At 45.2% G+C, this 17,232-nt stretch overlaps 1 protein-coding gene across 3 annotated transcripts in view; it reads left to right on the top strand.

Moving 5' to 3' along the window:
- CHD6 (chromodomain helicase DNA binding protein 6) overlaps window positions 1-17,232 on the top strand; it is a 219,925-nt gene that overhangs the window by 155,092 nt on the left and 47,601 nt on the right. For all 3 annotated transcript variants that reach the window (XM_082645551.1, XM_082645553.1, XM_082645552.1), the window contains 6 exons: window positions 7,021-7,185; window positions 8,457-8,636; window positions 9,671-9,781; window positions 11,541-11,743; window positions 13,153-13,352; window positions 14,044-14,203. In XM_082645551.1, coding sequence (XP_082501677.1) covers window positions 7,021-7,185; window positions 8,457-8,636; window positions 9,671-9,781; window positions 11,541-11,743; window positions 13,153-13,352; window positions 14,044-14,203 — 1,019 coding nt within the window. The remainder of the gene's footprint in view (window positions 1-7,020; window positions 7,186-8,456; window positions 8,637-9,670; window positions 9,782-11,540; window positions 11,744-13,152; window positions 13,353-14,043; window positions 14,204-17,232) is intronic.

Genomic DNA, 17,232 nt, shown 5'->3' on the forward strand with positions numbered 1-17,232 from the left:
GGAAAAATAAGGAAGGAAGGTGTGACACTTTTTTCAAGAGAGCAGAACTTTTCCAGATATCCCTGATAGACTGCTGTTACATCTCATTGTCCAGAACTATGTTACCTTGCCCGCCCTGGGAGGCTGGAAATGGTTTCAGTTGAATACATCGCTGCCCTTGTATAAGAGTCAGGCTTCTGGTATTGAGGACAAATGGGGATATGGATTCCAAGAAGGTAATAAATTAGTGATGTCTGTAGCTCTCCTCTATTAGACCTTTGCTCAGAATATATTTCTTAAACTCCCTCTTGTAATTTGCCCTCAACACCAGATAAGCCAAAACAAAGAAAATCAGTGTCAGTACTTAATGAGCACATATTATTACTGCCTTATAGTTTCCACAAACCATATTATTTACCTTGATCACTTCCTTTATTTACCAGAGCTATCCATCAGATTTTCTCCAAATAGTGAAGATTTACAGTCACTAAAGATAGTAAAAGAAGGTGTAGCAACTAGTTGTAATAGCCAAAAACAAAAGAACTTAGTTGTCCATCAGTAGGAGACTTGTTGCCTAAAACAGTATGTTCAGCTTTGATAAAAGAATGAGGAATATCTCTACATACCGCTATGGAGTCATCTCCTGAATATATTGTTGGGTGAAAAAAAGTAAGGTGGAAAAAGTATGTATAGTATGCTAGCATTTATCTAAAAAGGCTGTCTGTCTGTCTGTCTGTCATGTCTCCCCGCCATGGAAAGATAAACAAAGACCTTCGTTTTAAATGGTTACCTCTTGGGGGGAGGCGGTGAGGGAACAGGGACGTGACGAATAGAAGCTAGTTTTTCTGAATATGCCTTTTTGTATATTTGACTTTGGAACCATCCTAAGTATTTTATAGCGTTATAAAACAAAAGCTTTAAAAACTTTTTATTCTGAAATCATTTTAAACTTTAAAACAGGTGCAAAATAGTGCAGAGTTCTAGGATCCTTTGCCCTGCTTCCCTTAATGTTAACATTCTGTGTAACCATAGTGTAATTATCGAAACCAGGAAAGTTACATCAATACAGTGCTCTGATCTACAGACCCTGTTCAAATTCCTTCATTTTTTCTACCGGGGTTCCTTTTTCTGGTCTGGGATCCAATTCAGGATTTCACATCTCCTTTAGAAGTTACAACTCCTTAGCCGCCTCCAGTCTGTGACATCTCCTGTCTTTCCTTAGCTTTCGTGACCTTGACACTTCGGAAGGATACTGACCAGCTGTTTTGTAGAATTGTTTCTCACTTTGTGTTTGCCTGATGTTTCTCTCATGATCAGATTTGAGGTTATGTATTTTTGGCAAGAATATCATAGAAGTGATGTTATATCCTCAGGGGGTACATGATGTCGATATGTCTTATTACTTGTGATGTTAACCTTGATTACTTGGTTGAGGTGGTGTCTGCCAGGTCTCTCCACTGTAAAGTTACTATTTTTACCTTGAAACTTAGTATGTTGGGAGGAGATATTTTGAGATGCTATAAATATCCTGTTTCTTATCATACTTTTGCCTATTAATTTTAGCATTCATCAGTGGTTCTTGCCTTCAGTAATTATTAGGATGGTGTTTGGCAAATGGTAGTTTTCTATTTCAGTCATTCCTTCTACAGTAGGAATTGGAATCCTACTGTAAAGGACAGCTGTCCTTTGTCCCCCATTTATTTATGTATTTGTTTTGGTATGGATTCCTGGATGTCTATTTTATGTAATAGGTTATAACCCACTACTCGCATTGTTTATTTTGCCGTTCAGATTTGGTCATTAGGAGGCCCTTCAGGTTGGCTCCTCTGTCCTTTAGACATGCTCCTGTCAGTTTGTGAGCACTTCTTATTTTCTGGCACCACAAGACACTCAGGTTCATGTTACATTTTTCCTGCCATATCCATGGAACTGACTATACCTCCAAGGCTCCCTGGTTCCTTTTAGTTGAGAATGGCATTTAGAAACCAAGGCCTGGCTACTAGGTGTGCCCATTGCCACTGGAGTGTTACTGGTTCTAGACTCTGAGCAGACAGAGCTAGGAAGTATAGATGTGTGTACTGACCCAAGCACTGGTACCACACCTCTGTATTTATTCCCTATCTATCCATCTGTAGTGAGATTTCTGATTCCAGTCCAACATCACAGGATTCCTTCTAGCCTTCTGCACTCTTCCGAATTCGTAACTCCTTTCTCTGGCTGTGAGAAGCCTGGTCTCATTGTCATAACACAGTACATTTACTCATTTGTTCAGTCTTAGTATACGCATAAAGTAGTTTCAGAATTACTAACCCATATTCTACGAAAAATAAATTTACCTGTGTATAGTATTGGACTAAAGTGTTTTTTAGGTCTTAAAGTATATAATCAAAATACCAATTTCCAAAGTTACTTGGTTTAGTTTTTTTCTTTCCCACCCCCTTCATTGTGGTTAAATTAATGTGGGAAAAATCAATCCCTAAAATTCAAAAGTGAAATGAAACAGTTGAACCTAGCTCTATATGATGTGGACAGCATAACCCCAAGAGTTATGCTCAAATGTTTCTATTTCATTTTTCAGTACCTTCATTGTGATATAATTTCAGTTTGCAACTCCAATATACCCTTTATCCAGATTTCACCAACTGCTAACATTTTGCCTCATTTACTTTATCATTTCTGCCCTAACTCTCTCCTGTCTCTCTGAGTACATACAGAGACCTACACACATGTGTGTGCACACACACACACGCCACTTTTTTTCTGAACCATCTGAGAGTAAGTTGTCCCCTGAGTGCTTTAGTGTGTATTTGCTAAGTGCAAGGACATTCCCTTATATAACCAGGGTTCAGTTCTCAAAATAAAGAAATAAGAATAGTATCTCTAATCCATAGTCCGTATTCAAATTTTATCATTTCTTTCAACATTCTTTATATTATTCTTTATGTTATTCCCCCAGGATCCAAACTAGGATCACCCACTTTGTTTAGTTCTCATGTCTCCTTTAATGGGTCCGTGCCTTGATCTTTCTTTTCCTTTCACGACCTTGATGTCTTTCAAGGGTACAGTCTAGATGTTTTATAGATAGGCCCTTATTTTGTGTCTGTATTTCCTCAGGATTGAGTTCAGGTTTAGTGATACCTCGAAGTGATATGTCCTTCTCAGTGTGTCATGTCGAGAGGAACATGATGTCCATTTGTTGATAAAAAGTACTTTGAGCTTAGTTAGTGGCGTCTGCTGGATTTCTCTTTGAAGTTGCTATTTTTCCCTTTGAAATTACTAAGTAGCTTTGGAGAGACGCTTTGAGACTATGTAAATATCCTGTTCCTCATCAGAGTTTCACCCACTGGTTTTAGTTTCCTTTGATTATTTTTGCCTGGATCAGTCATCACTGTTATGGTTGCATAAGTGGTGATTTTCTAACAGTCATTCTACATTTTTTAGTTACTTTCTACTCTGAGGAGGCGTTTTCCTTTTTCTCCCATTAGTTTATTTATGTCAGTATGTACTCATGGGTTCTTTTATTCAGTGGGTTATATTCCATACGATATGTATTTTGATGTTCAGATAGTCCTGGACCTAAGCAGCAAAAGCCTCTTAGGTTTCAGGTGTTACTCTGATACGTCTCCATCATTCTTTGAGTACTTTCTTACATTCCGGCACAGTGATATGTTTCAGGCTCATCCTATACTTTGACTACCCTGGCCCTGGAATTAATCATTTCTCTAACATGCCTTGTTCTCTCTTGTTATGGAGAATGGAGTTTAGAAACCAAGATCTGAGGGTTCGTTACGTTCTTTGCTACTGGGATGCCATTTCTTCTAGGCCCTCTCAGTGGACATAGCTAGACTACATACATACACACACAGGGAATAAATATACATATATACATAACATACATTCATATGTATATGTGTGTATATACATGCATATGTCTACATAAACAGATGCACACACATTCATGTCTTTGTGTGGTTTTATACGCACATGTGCACTTCTAACCATGAGTTAATACTGATACCTCCAAATCCATTCTAACGCCACAGAGTTGTTCTAGTTTTTCTTCTTGCCATATTTGTAACTTCCTTCTTCAGCAGTGAAAACCCTGGCTCCTGTTACCCTCAGTATATTTACGCATTTGCTCAATCCTAGATTACACAGAAAGTGTGCTAGAATTGCTGATCCTGCCACTGTGAAAAAGAAACTTATCTGCCAGTGTGTATTTATTTTTTTATTTTTTAAATAAATTTATTTATTTTTGGCTGCGTTGGGTCTTAGTTGCTGCGCGCGGGCTTTCTCTAGTTGTGGCGAGCGGGGGCTTCTCTTCATTGCGGTGCACGGGCTCTAAGCACGCGGGCTTCAGTAGTTATGGCTCACAGGCTCTAGAGCGCAGGCTCAGTAGTTGTGGTGCACGGGCTTAGTTGCTCTGCAGCACGTGGGATCTTCCTGGACCAGGGATCGAACCTGTGTCTCCTGCATTGGCAGGCAGATCCTTATCCACTGTGCCACCAGGGAAGCCCCAGTGTGTATTTAAAACACTGGAGTTTGTACATTCTTGGTGGGATATATCCCAGGGTGGGAGGGCAGTAAACCTTACATGGTTTTCAGTAATTATGTTTCGGTGGTGATCATAATGATGCTGTTTTTCTGATATTTTATGTATTTGCGGGATGAATCAGATGAGTAATGATATTGGCATGGTTAAGGACTGAGCTTTTCAACATGGTTAAAAAGCGATACAGATGTATAGTTAATGAGTATAGTTAATGAAGTTAAAATCCTGTAGTCCCAAATTTGAATTAAAATATCAGTATGATTTCATGATGTAATTTGTCTTATGTGTGCCCATGATCGTATACACTACACACACACAAACGCTTCTGCTTTTACCCACTGAGTAGGCCCAGGAACAATGACCAACCTAGTGGCAGGGAGCATCCCTAGAGCATCCAGACTCTTGTCTTTATTGCCACTTCCCACTGAAAGAAGCTCTTGGACTCCTTGAAAAAATGGCTGAATCCAGGTCTGGGGAGGAAATATACAATGGGAGCATGGAACATGTTGTCATACCAGAAAACAAGGGAGCTGTTAGAGACTGCTGGTCTTTGATATAACATAGAAACATAAATACAGACATATCCATATCTTTTTCTTTACCTACGTGTATATTCTGACACACACACACACACACACACACACACACACACACACACACACACACACACACACACACACACACACACACACACACACACACACACACACACACACACACACACACACACACACACACACACACACACACACACACACACCCCCTAACTGTGAGTTCATACTGACATCTCCAAATATAATACCAGAATTTTTCATAGTTTTCCTCCTCTCCATATTTGACTGAATCATGTCAAAAGAACTCAGGAGCCAACTTGAGGAGTTTTCCATAGGCCATATTTGAACAACATTAAGAAACAGGGACTTCCCTGGTGGTGCAGTGGTTAAGAATCCACCTGCCAATGCAGGAGACATGGGTTTGAGCCCTGGTCTGGGAAGATACCACATGCCGCAGAGCAACTAAACCCGTGCACCACAGCTACTGAGCCTGTGCTCTAGAGCCTGAGAGCCACAACTACTGAAGCCTGTGTGCGTAGAGCCCGTGCTCTGCAACAAAGAGAAGCCACCGCAATGAGAAGCCTGCACACTGCAATGAAGAGTAGTCCCGCTCGCCACAACTAGAGAAAGCCTGCGCACAGCAACTAAGACCCAACACAGCCATAAATAAATAAACAAACAAACAAACAAACAAAATTTATTTTTTAAAAAAAACAGCAATGCAGTGAAAAATAGCACAGATATTACTTAAATGCATACTTGCATTGTATTCCTTAAGAAACTAATTATAAAAATCTTCATTAGTCACTTATGGAGGCTGTTCATTTGGAAACTGATTAAATAAAGAGAAAGAATCAGACATTTAGCTTGTCTCTCCTATATGAACTGTACATCAGGGTAACCAAAAAATTGATGAGGGTAATTGTAACCGCTAATGAAATCATGGATCTAGGCAATGATCATCAATTCAAAAGAAAGACAACCAGACATCATGTACCTTTTGATGGAAATTTATACACCAACTATGGATTACACTTGCCAAAGGTAAAATCTTAACCTGATCAAGTCTCAAGGTATAACTCCAGTTTAGAGGAAATAAAGGGAACGGAGGAATCCATTCAGTGACACAGCCAAAGTGCAGGTGGCAAAATATAGACTGTGAGAAACTGTAGGACAGATACCTGGTCTCTTCAACAAATAAATGGCATTTGGAAAAAAGGAGAGATCAAAGACAGAGATATATCAACCAATTACAATGCATGGGCTTTATTTGGATTCTGATCCAAACAATCAAACTTAAAGAAATATATATGAGATAAGCAGGGAAATTGGAACTAACTAGATAGTTAGTACTTAGTATTAATTTTTTGAAGTATAGCGATGGTAATACGTTTTACAAGAGTCCTTATGTTTAGAAATACATATTGGAATATGTGAGGATGAATCAATATGATGCCAAGGGTTTGCTTCATAGTAATCTTGGAGGGTAGAGGCATAGCAGAGATGAAGCAAGAGTGACCATAAGAGTCCTTGTACTTTTCTCTACTTTTGTCTATGAAAATTTCTGTATTAAAATGAGAAAACTTAAAAAGTGCTGCTGCTTGCTCTGGGTGAGACATTTCCCCAGAGAGCGAGACAACATCCTGGGAACGAGTGCCTGCACTCAGACCACAGGCTAGGGAGGGTAGGAAGCCAGGTCCTTCTCATCACGTTGTCCAGCGTACAGCAGTCACTCAGGAAATAACGGGCCATGACGTGAGTGCTCTTGAAGGGGTGGCTGGCATTTGGGTGAATTATATTCCAGAATCAGTCCCATGACTCGTAACTGTGAGAGCCAGCCACTCACCCCACGTGGAATATAAGCATTTCCCCGTTCCTTGGGCTGCTTCCGTTCTGTCTGGTGACACGATGTGTGTGACCCTCCTTCCTTCCCAGGCTCAGGCCCGATGTCACCGGATAGGCCAGAGTAAAGCCGTGAAGGTGTATCGCCTCATTACACGGAACTCCTACGAGCGGGAAATGTTTGATAAGGCCAGCCTGAAGCTGGGTCTGGACAAGGCTGTCCTTCAGGACATCAACCGAAAGGGCAGCACGAATGGAGTGAGTATGCCGGTACCTGCTTTCGAGCCTAGAGAAGAATTTATCATGCAGCCCAGGGCCTCTCTGAATTCTTCATTCCTACAGCTGTTTTAAGATTCCCTTTCACTAAATTGAGTCAGGCCGTACATCTTTAGTGGGTAATTCCCTGCAATAGAGGGTAATTCAGGTTCAGGTCTCTGCATTTTATAGATGAGTAAAGGGATCTGTAGGAGCAGTTGGGTGGTAGGATTGCCCAACATGCAGTAACATTTCAGTAAATAGAGTTTTACACATTGCCTGTTGGACATCAGTAGATCTTAACACTTAACTCTAAATTATCACCATGCTTTTTATTCTCATACTACAGACTTTGAGCTCCCTGAAGGTGAGCTATTTTATCTTACCCAGCACCCCTAACAGTACTTGGCATGTTAAAGACGTTCAATGCATGATGATCAGTGAAAAAATGAATGAATGAATTATCAGCCTGAAATGTGGCAGTTAATACAATCTTCTTTTCCCCCTCTAGAGGGGATAAAAATTGCTGCTAAGATTCTTGAATTGTATTAAAGTCTAGGCAAACAAAGCAGAATATCTCCTTAATCTCTGGCCCTTCTGAGTTGTCTTTAGTCCAGATGTTCTGCATCCTCTTAGCTATGCATGTGTTGCTAAGTTTAATACTTCAAGTTACCAGTGCTGGGAGTCATGGAATTCCCTCCTGTGATTGATATAAAGAGAACCAGATTCTTAATTAGAACCAGGAAAGGGTGTTTTGAACTCCCATTTCCTGTTTTCAACAAGCAGTTGAGAAGATAACACTTGGCATGGGATCCTTTCTTTAGTTAAGAAATGACATCATTTCCAATACTGTTGTATTTATTTAATAATGAATAACTCATTATTCTTTAGCTCATTTGGTACATCTGGAGGTTTTTAAAGATACAGACTCAAACTAAAACATAAAATAAACATTCAATATATTCTCTTCAGTGGTGCATAGTTTTAATGGTTTGTGACACTTGATAATAACCAGGATCCTGAGGAATGTTAGGGCCACTGGGTCGTGTGCTGGGTTTTATTCCAGAGCTCCCTGGAGGATTGTCTGCCTGCCCTCCCCATCATTCTCTTGAGTGTCTTTATCTGGGTTTTCATTTTCTAAATCTTGTGTCTTTATTCTTCTGACATGTGCAATTAGTGGAGGAACTGGGTACTGAATCATGAAGGTCAGATTTGAGGCTGTTTTTCTCCTGTGCATTTCCCACTTTGTGAGTAGCCTTTGGTGACCTGTCCAGGTACAGCAGCTTTCAAAAATGGAGGTAGAGGACTTGCTCCGGAAAGGTGCTTATGGTGCCTTAATGGATGAGGAAGACGAAGGCTCCAAGTTCTGTGAAGAAGACATAGACCAGATTCTGCAGAGGAGAACCCACACTATCACCATCCAGTCTGAAGGGAAAGGATCCACTTTTGCCAAGGTATAAGGCCTTCTCCGCAGAGTCCACGTGGGGTGGCAGTGGAAAGAAAAGTCTTTATTCTTTGACCCTCATTAGCCAGGCTGCTGTTTGTCTAAATGCAAACCGTTGAAATGGTCTGGCTACACAACTGTTCTGTGTGCCACCCTGATAGATGCAGGTTCTTAGAGAGGCTTTGAATAATGGGTCACAAGCTAGAAAAGAAATCACCACTCTGAATCCTTGGAGCTGATCTTCCGTTGGCAGGATAGACACTTGGGTTTGCAGTTTGCCTTCTTCACTATTCACGGAGACTGCTCCAAAACCCTCGAATGGTCATCCCGAGTCCCTTGGAGAGCACTCCTTGATCAGTGTCAGGGAGTTGAAATTCCAGTGAACACGTATTTTGTTCATTTTGTGAGACGAGATTTTATTCAAGATTCCCAGCTTCTAGTCTAGATGCCTTTTTCCTCTGCCCATCAGGTCGCTGGATTTAGAATTCAACTAACCAGTCCACTTATCAGATCACTCTCAGGTTCTCTCGCCACAGGTTCTGTGAGCTTCATGACCTGTGTGATTAAATCACCTGTTTGGTGGCTTACGGGGGAAGGGCTTTTTCGGGGACATTTTGTGCTTTAGAGGCATAGCTCATCTCTGTACACCTCATATGGCCCAGCCAGGGCCTTTCCCAGAGTGGAAACTTGGGGTTTGGTGAACTGAAAGAAAAACTATATCCAGGGAAGTTTTAAGAATCAGCCCTTTCACGGGCAACTAGACATACGTTGCCATCATCTCCCAGGGGTTGTCCTCCTGCTTCCGAGTTTAAGTTATAAAAAATGATCCTGTAGGTTGAAATTGTAATATCCTCACCCCACCGTTAAAATAAAATTTTAAAACAATAGCTTCAAGATTTTCACTTTCATTTTGGCAGCTCTGTGAGGGGTTTTGATTTTGAATGCGGATGGAGAATATTCTTGAGTCTCTGGTGCATTTGAGATCACACAGGTGTTTTACAGTTTGTGTTCAAGTACAGTTTATTGGCTCTTTCTTCTTCACAGGCTAGCTTTGTGGCTTCCGGAAACAGAACGGATATTTCCTTAGATGACCCAAACTTTTGGCAGAAATGGGCTAAAATAGCTGAACTGGACACTGAAGCAAAGAGTGAGAAGGTACAGCACTGAGAATATTTTATTTCATTGAACATTTCACTGGTGTCTTATGGGACCGTAAATTCCTACCAGCTCCAATCATTATTTACTCCTAAGATTTAGTTCTTAAATAAGATGCTGTATGTAACCTACTTCCATTGCGGAGCACAGGCTCCAGACGCGCAGGCTCAGCGGCCATAGCTCATGGGCCTAGCCGCACCATGGGATCCTCCCAGACCGGGGCACGAACCCGTGTCCCCTGCATCGGCAGGTGGACTCCCAACCACTGCGCCACCAGGGAAGCCCGAGAAATGTTATCTTTAAAGTGACCTAATGAGGCATACAGTCTGCTGGGTGTCCAGGAAATTCGATAAAAACAGTTAGAACTGGAACTGGCCAAACAGGTCAAGATCAGCCCTCTGACCCAAGCCAAAATCCTATCCTTGGCATGTGACTGTTTTCCTCTATTTCAACACTTCCTATGCAAGGAACTTTACCTCGGACGAACATTAGAGGAAAAAAGCATGACGAAGAAAAGTTTGTTGGGTTCACCTCCATTCTTTTCAGCATCTTGAATTTTCCTATTTCTGAACATGAGAAAGAGAATGGCCTTGGAGTAAAACCAGAGTTTGAATACTGGCTCTGCCACTGACTAGCTGTATGTCTTTGGGCAAGGGAACCGACCTCACTGAGAGTGAAAAAAGACATGTGAACAAAGGAGGTGGTGGCGCCCCCTTTGCAGAGTTAGAGATAACATTGTGAAGGTGGCTGCCCAGCCCATGTGAGGCAGCCCATACGTGTTAGCTTCCCCTCCCTCCATCTCTGACCCAGTTACCTCCCTCAGGGATGAGCACCCATCACTTTCTGCCTGTCTTCTTGGGTGAGTGTTGAACTCTCATGGACTCACAGACCCAGGAGACTGTCCCTGCTTACATCTAGCTGATTCAGGAACCAGCGTCCAGCCTTAAATATTCTTCCGTAGGATCGCCAGAGGTTGCTTAATCTGACCTGTTTTCTCATAGTAGGAGGATTCTGCAGTCCCCATAATAACCTATTTCTAGTGTTTAACAATGTCACAGTCAGGGAGTTACTCTGTGTGCAGGAGGACAGTGGGCAAGCGGGGGAAGAAAAAGCTCTTGCCCTGAGACAGTCTGCAGGAGCTTAGCTGAGCTTTGGGAAGAGGCATGGGGGGAGGGGCGAGAAGCATGAAATGATGGAGACCAGAGAAGTGATGGTCGTGGCCAAGGGAGCCGCCAGAATGGGTGAGTTTCCTGAGCTAGAGGTTATCTTTTCCATGAAAGACAGAAGGTTAGTGGCTCCAGTGGAAGGCAAAATGAAGTGGCAGTAACTTGTGTTCGTCTTCCGAAAGTCGCTGAGCAGATGGAATTCTCCAACTCCTCCTGTCTCCAGAGCACAGGCGGCCTCCGCATGCCGGGCAGAACAGCTGGGGTGCACCACTCCCGTCCTTCTTGGCAAGAACAGGAGGCCACTCTGGCGCTGGGGGGCCTCGCCTGCCCAGGCCCCTGTTAGACTGCAAAACCAGCAGATGGGGGCAGCCAGCACTGGGGGCGGAGGGAGACACCAACTTCAACAAGTCCCAGAGTGTCCCCTCTGCTTGTCGTGGACACGGCAGGTGTGCTGGGAAGAGCCTTTCCTGCTGGAGGACGAGATGGGGGTGGTTCTTTCCCAAATGTGTCCTGAGGAACAGCAGCAGGATCTGCACTGTGATGCAGGGAGAGTGAAGAGGGGCTTTCTCCCCAGCAGTCCTCTCTGTTTCCAGGAAAGCTTAGTGATCGACCGCCCGCGCGTGAGGAAGCAGACCAAACACTACAACTCTTTTGAGGAGGATGAGCTCATGGAGTTTTCAGAGTTGGACAGTGACTCTGACGAGAGGCCCACGAGGTCCAGGCGCCTCAATGACAAAACCAGACGCTACCTCCGGGCCGAGTGCTTCCGGGTGGAGAAGAACCTGCTCATCTTTGGGTGGGTATTGGCTTCACCTGTTTGTTCTTGTTGTTGTTTTCCCCTCTTTGGTTCAGTCCCTGCGATGTGTCCAGTGTGTCTCTCCACTCACCTCTGGGGTCTGGGCTGATGGAGGGTCTGTTGGCGGAAGAGAGAGCTGTGCCTTCTCCCCGCGGCCCCCCTCAGTCACTGCACTCTGCTGCCATGTTGTAGACGGGCCATGATTTTCTCATATGCTTGTCACGGCAGATCTCTGGTACTGATTTACTGCCTGGTACTGATTTCCTGCCTTTTTCCCCCAAGGACATATAAGGAATCAGTGTAGCAGATGTTAGAGTTAAGGCATGATTCATGCAGGGCTCTGGCTCTGGTAGACGTAGAGGGTTTAGCTTCTGGGAGCTCATCACCATTGCTTTCAAATACTGCAGCTGGGGTCAGTTTTTTAATAATATTTTTATAGATTTATTTATTTTTATTTGTTTTTGGCTGCATTGGGTCTTTGTTGCTGCACGCGGGCTTTCTCTAGTTGGGGCGAGCAGGGGCTACTCTTCATTGTGGTGCGTGAGCTTCTCATGGCGGTGGCTTCTCTTGTTGCGGACCATGGGCTGTAGGCGCGCGGGCTTCAGTAGTTGTGGCATGTGGGCTCAGTAGTTGTGGCTCGCGGGCTCTAGAGCGCAGGCTCAGTAGTTGTGGCACATGGGTTTAGTTGCTCCGCGGCACGTGGGATCTTCCTGGACCGGGGATTGAACCCATGTCCCCTGCATTGGCAGGTGGATTCTTTTTTTTTTTTTAAAAGAAGATGTTGGGGGTAGGAGTTTAGTGATTGATTTATTTATTTTTGCTGTGCTGGGTCTTCGTTTCTGTGCGAGGGCTTTCTCTAGTTGTGGCAAGCAGGGGCCACTCTTCATCGCGGTGCGCAGGCCTCTCACTATCGCGGCCTCTCTTTTTGCGGAGCACAGGCTCCAGACGCGCAGGCTCAGTAGTTGTGGCGCGCGGGCCTAGTTGCTCCGCGGCACGTGGGATCTTCCCAGACCAGGGCTCGAACCCGTGTCCCCTGCATTAGCAGGCAGATTCTCAACCACTGCGCCACCAGGGAAGCCCCGGCAGGTGGATTCTTAATCACTGTGCCACCAGGGAAGTCCTGGACTGTTTTAATTCCAGATTTATTCCTCGCCCCAGATATTTTCGTCCCTCCCTTTTTAACATTCTAGTGGCCACATGAAGCTCTCTGTGTCCAGGGTCCAGGTCACCTCAGTGACATTTGGTGTGCTACAGTATGCGATCCTCGAAGGTCTTTCAGGACAAATCCCTCAGGGTGATCAGTAAGCCCAGCAGGGGTCGAGAAGCCGTCGGCTCCTGTCTGTCCTGCAGTGTTGAAGGCACGCGTGGCCCTTCCGCCCTCTAACACCACTCTGTATCTCCACTGTCAGCTGGGGCCGGTGGAAGGACATCCTGACTCATGGACGATTCAAGTGGCATCTGAGCGAGAAGGACATGGAGATGATTTGCCGGGCCCTGCTGGTGTACTGTGTCAAGCACTACAAGGGCGACGAGAAGATCAAGAGTTTCATTTGGGAGCTGATCACACCTACCAAAGACGGGCAGGCCCAGACCCTCCAGAACCACTCAGGTGAGGGGTGGCACGGGCCGTAGCCGAGTAGCACAAACCCCTGTAGTTCCTTCTCTCTTCCCATGTTGGCCCATGTTGCTGTGCTTTGGGGACATCTCTTTCTCAGGTGTATTTCCAGAATGCTACCTGTGGGAAAGGATGCTGATGCTTTCCACTTCCATTCTCCCTCAGAACCATCCAGTGTTAGCTGTGGTATTTTGTTTAAGTGCAGTTGGGCCCTCTTGAAGTTCCCCACGTGCCAGTCCTGCCCACTAACCTGGGTGTCACAGGGGTTCCTTCTCTGATATGGGGACTCACACAGCGTGCTCAGCCTCAGTGCCACCTCTGTCTGTGCACTTCGTCGTGCTGCTCCTTCCCTGTGCTGAGACACAGCTCACCTTCACGTCTCAGATCGAGCATTCCTTTTCCCCGGCTAGGCTGTGAGGTCCCCACGGGCACAGGTTCTGCTACACCTTTCTTGATCCTGCAGGACACTCGGTAGATTCTTGCTGCCTGACTGAACGGTCCTGGGGGTTACTAAGTAGGGGACCGGGTGTCTCCCCGCCATCCCTGCCTGGGGGACGGAGGAGTGGGGCCTCTCGTCCAGGGCCACCGTGCATAGCCCGGCTGCCTCTTTGCCACCCTAGCCCAGCTCTGTTGCGACAGCCACGTTTAAGCCGTCTCGGCTCATGTTCGTACCTTTCTGTCTCAGGGTTGTCCGCTCCAGTCCCCAGAGGGAGGAAGGGGAAGAAAACGAAGAACCAGCTGCTGCTTCCAGAGTTAAAGAACGCAGACTGGCTGGCCACCTGCAACCCCGAGGTGGTCTTGCACGATGATGGCTACAAGAAGCACCTCAAACAGCACTGCAACAAGTGAGTGTGCCCCCCTCACCCCTGGTGGCAGCTCCGCTCTGACAGCGCAGCTTCCCGGGACCCCCGCGGGGCTGTGGGAGGCCACTTGATACCCCTGTACCACCGTGCAAGGTCTGGAAAGGCGGATAGGCTGTGTGCTCGAAGCTGGGTTAGGGTTCAGTTGCATTGAAGCCTCTCTACCTCCCTTAATCATCTCTCTTCTCCCCCGGAACCCGGCCTCTCTTACCAGTGCAGTTCGTACAGGATCTTCTGACCTGACTCTCAAAATCCACGGAGGACGCTCGTGATTTCACTGCTCGCTCTCCTTTCCCTTTCCCTCCCTCCACCCCCGAGGGCACATCATGGAGAGCAGAAGACTGGCCTTGGTGGCCTCCTCTCTCAGCCGTACCCCCTTGCCAGGTTGCTTCCTCTTCAGATTTGCTTCGACATTCATGGCCTCCCGGTGTTTGGTGGACATTCATTTGAGATAGTGTTCTTTATATCCCGAGGCTAAGAGCTGGGGTGGGGCAGGCGGAAATAAAGGAAAAAGTGATAGAAAATGAAACTGTTCTTGTGAAGTTTAGTTTGGGGGAGTTAGGGCACCCAGGCACGAAACAATGACAGGTTTGCATGTGGGTACTTGCATTGCTGTACAGTGTATCTGTTAGAAGTAAAAGGACCCTTGGCAACCATCTAGCCCAGCTTCCTAGGCCAGGCAAGACTTACCTCCTCAGCACTCCTGGTAGGCCGTGAGAAGGCCTCAGCTTGCACACCTCTGGTTATAAAGAGTTTACTATCCCGTAAATCAAGATTTTTGCGAGGTCTTTTCTTCCTCCCTGTAACATCAACCTAATGGTCCTGTAGTTGTTGGGTTGTGGTTTTTTTTCCTTTACTGCTGAAGTCTAACCCTGTCCTTTGATTCCTCCAAATATTTGAAGACAGGTCTCATGCCCAATACTGTAATAAAAACTACCGCACACAGGGCTTCCCTGGTGGCGCAGTGGTTGAGAGCCCGCCTGCCGATGCAGGGGACACGGGTTCGTGCCCCGGTCCGGGAGGATCCCACATGCCACGGAGCGGCTGGGCCCGTGAGCCATGGCCGCTGGGCCTGCGCGTCCGGAGCCTGTGCTCCGCAACGGGAGAGGCCACAACAGTGAGAGGCCCGCGTACCGCAAAAAAAAAAAAAAAAAAAAAAAAAACCTACCGCACACAAAGGTACAAGCTCTCTGGGGCAGTAGATCTCAAGCCAAGACTTAAAGGGCACTTGCTGTTGATAACAGAGCCTGGCTGGGGCAGGACCCGACGGCATGTTCACTGTGACTGGATCAGAGTCACTGTGAGGGAGCAGAAAGGAAGCTGGCAGGGACGAGGGCTCCTTGATGGGAGACCTGATGACAGGCTCACCACGGAGTCTTTTGTAAGTACTAAGCAACCATATTTCTTGAACAAGTGAGACATGATAAAAAATGATACTGGGGGAGAAAAATTAATCCGGTAACAATTTGCAAGATGGAGTAGTTGTTTACCTGGAGCTGAATGGCCAACTAGGAGAGTTCTGTCATAATACTAAGTATTGATCGTGATGACCTAGATTAGGGTGCTGACTGTAAAACTGGGGAGAAAGGGTCAAATATGAGAGATGTGACTAAAGAAGAATCCATCATGTGTGATGAGGAATACAGAAAGCAGGTAACTCTGTGGCCGTTAGCCTTGTAGGCTGGAGAGTGGCGGTGCTTGTAGCCATGACAGAATCAGAATCGTTATATTCAGGAAACGCTGAAGAGCAACACGAAGGACTCAGGTTTTGCCTTATTAAGTCACAGCAGCAACATTTGGCTCTCCCATCCCCAGCTGCAGATGTGGGTCTGGAGCACTGAACATAGGTTGAGCTGGAGAGATTAACATAGAACTTCCCTCGACACCCGCACAGATGATCACAGATGTTGAGCAGAATTGTGACCCTTGAGGAATTCCTTAACGTTTCTAACCACCAGCCCCAGGATCTTTCCTGAGTGCAAGCCTTACCCTGAGAATCAAAGAATAATGCAGTAAAGCACTTCTCTGGGTTTGAAGAAGCTGACTGCTGTTTATTCATCTGAATCTGATGGAGAGTATTGTCCTCTTTAGTTCTGGCTCAGCGACCAAGAGATTCAGAGCCAGCAGGGGCCTTGCAGCTCCTCCCACGCAGCGTGGGAATTCTGTGGACAGTTTCCCAGCAGGGAGTCCTCCAGCCTCTGCTCGAGCCTTCCTAGTGATGGGGGTTTACCATTTCTCAGCAACACTCATTTAATTACCAGATGATTCTAATGAATTGTCCTTCTGTATATTGAATCTAAAATCCGCTTCCTTGAATCTTCCACCCTTTGATCTTGGGTCCTGGTTCTGTCCTGAGGTGCACCAGAGAACAGGCAGAGTTTCTTTAGCATAACTGGACTGTGAGCTTCTAGATTTGTGGGCTCTGTTAATTAGCAAATTTACGGCCACCCCAATATCAGATGTGGGTCAAGAAAGGCTCTGGGGTCAGGACTGTCTGGATTTGAATCCTAGCCCCATTACTTACCTGCAGGTGAATTATTTTTAAAATGAGGATAATAGTTCCTACCTCAGCATTGTTATGAAGATTAAGTGAGCTAATACATGCTGGCACATAGTGTGTACTCAGAGCATTTGCGTAATTAGTAATACATATAGTATTTAAGGGCGTGAAGTTGTTATCAAAAGAATTTTAAAAGGTTAAAAAGCAGCTGCTTCAAATCTAAGCTCTAAGAAGTCAGGACAGTGACTGTCTGTTCAGAGTGGGTATAGTGACCAGAAGGGACTACCAGGGGGCCTTCTGGGGAAATGTTCTGTTTCCTGATCTAGATATTGGATACACACGTGCGTTTAGTATGTGGAAATTCATCAAGCTGTACATTTACGCAAAATGCATTTTCTGGAAGTATATTTCATACCAAGAGAATAGTTTTTTAGAAAAAGAAAGAAATGAAAGAAAAGGGAATACCGCCACCCAAAAGTATTAATAGGTTTTGTTTGGCTGAAGTGAAGGTTGT

This window comes from Mesoplodon mirus, assembly GCF_964341445.2.
Source record: "Mesoplodon mirus genome assembly, chromosome: 15".
Classification (NCBI taxonomy): domain Eukaryota; kingdom Metazoa; phylum Chordata; class Mammalia; order Artiodactyla; family Ziphiidae; genus Mesoplodon; species Mesoplodon mirus.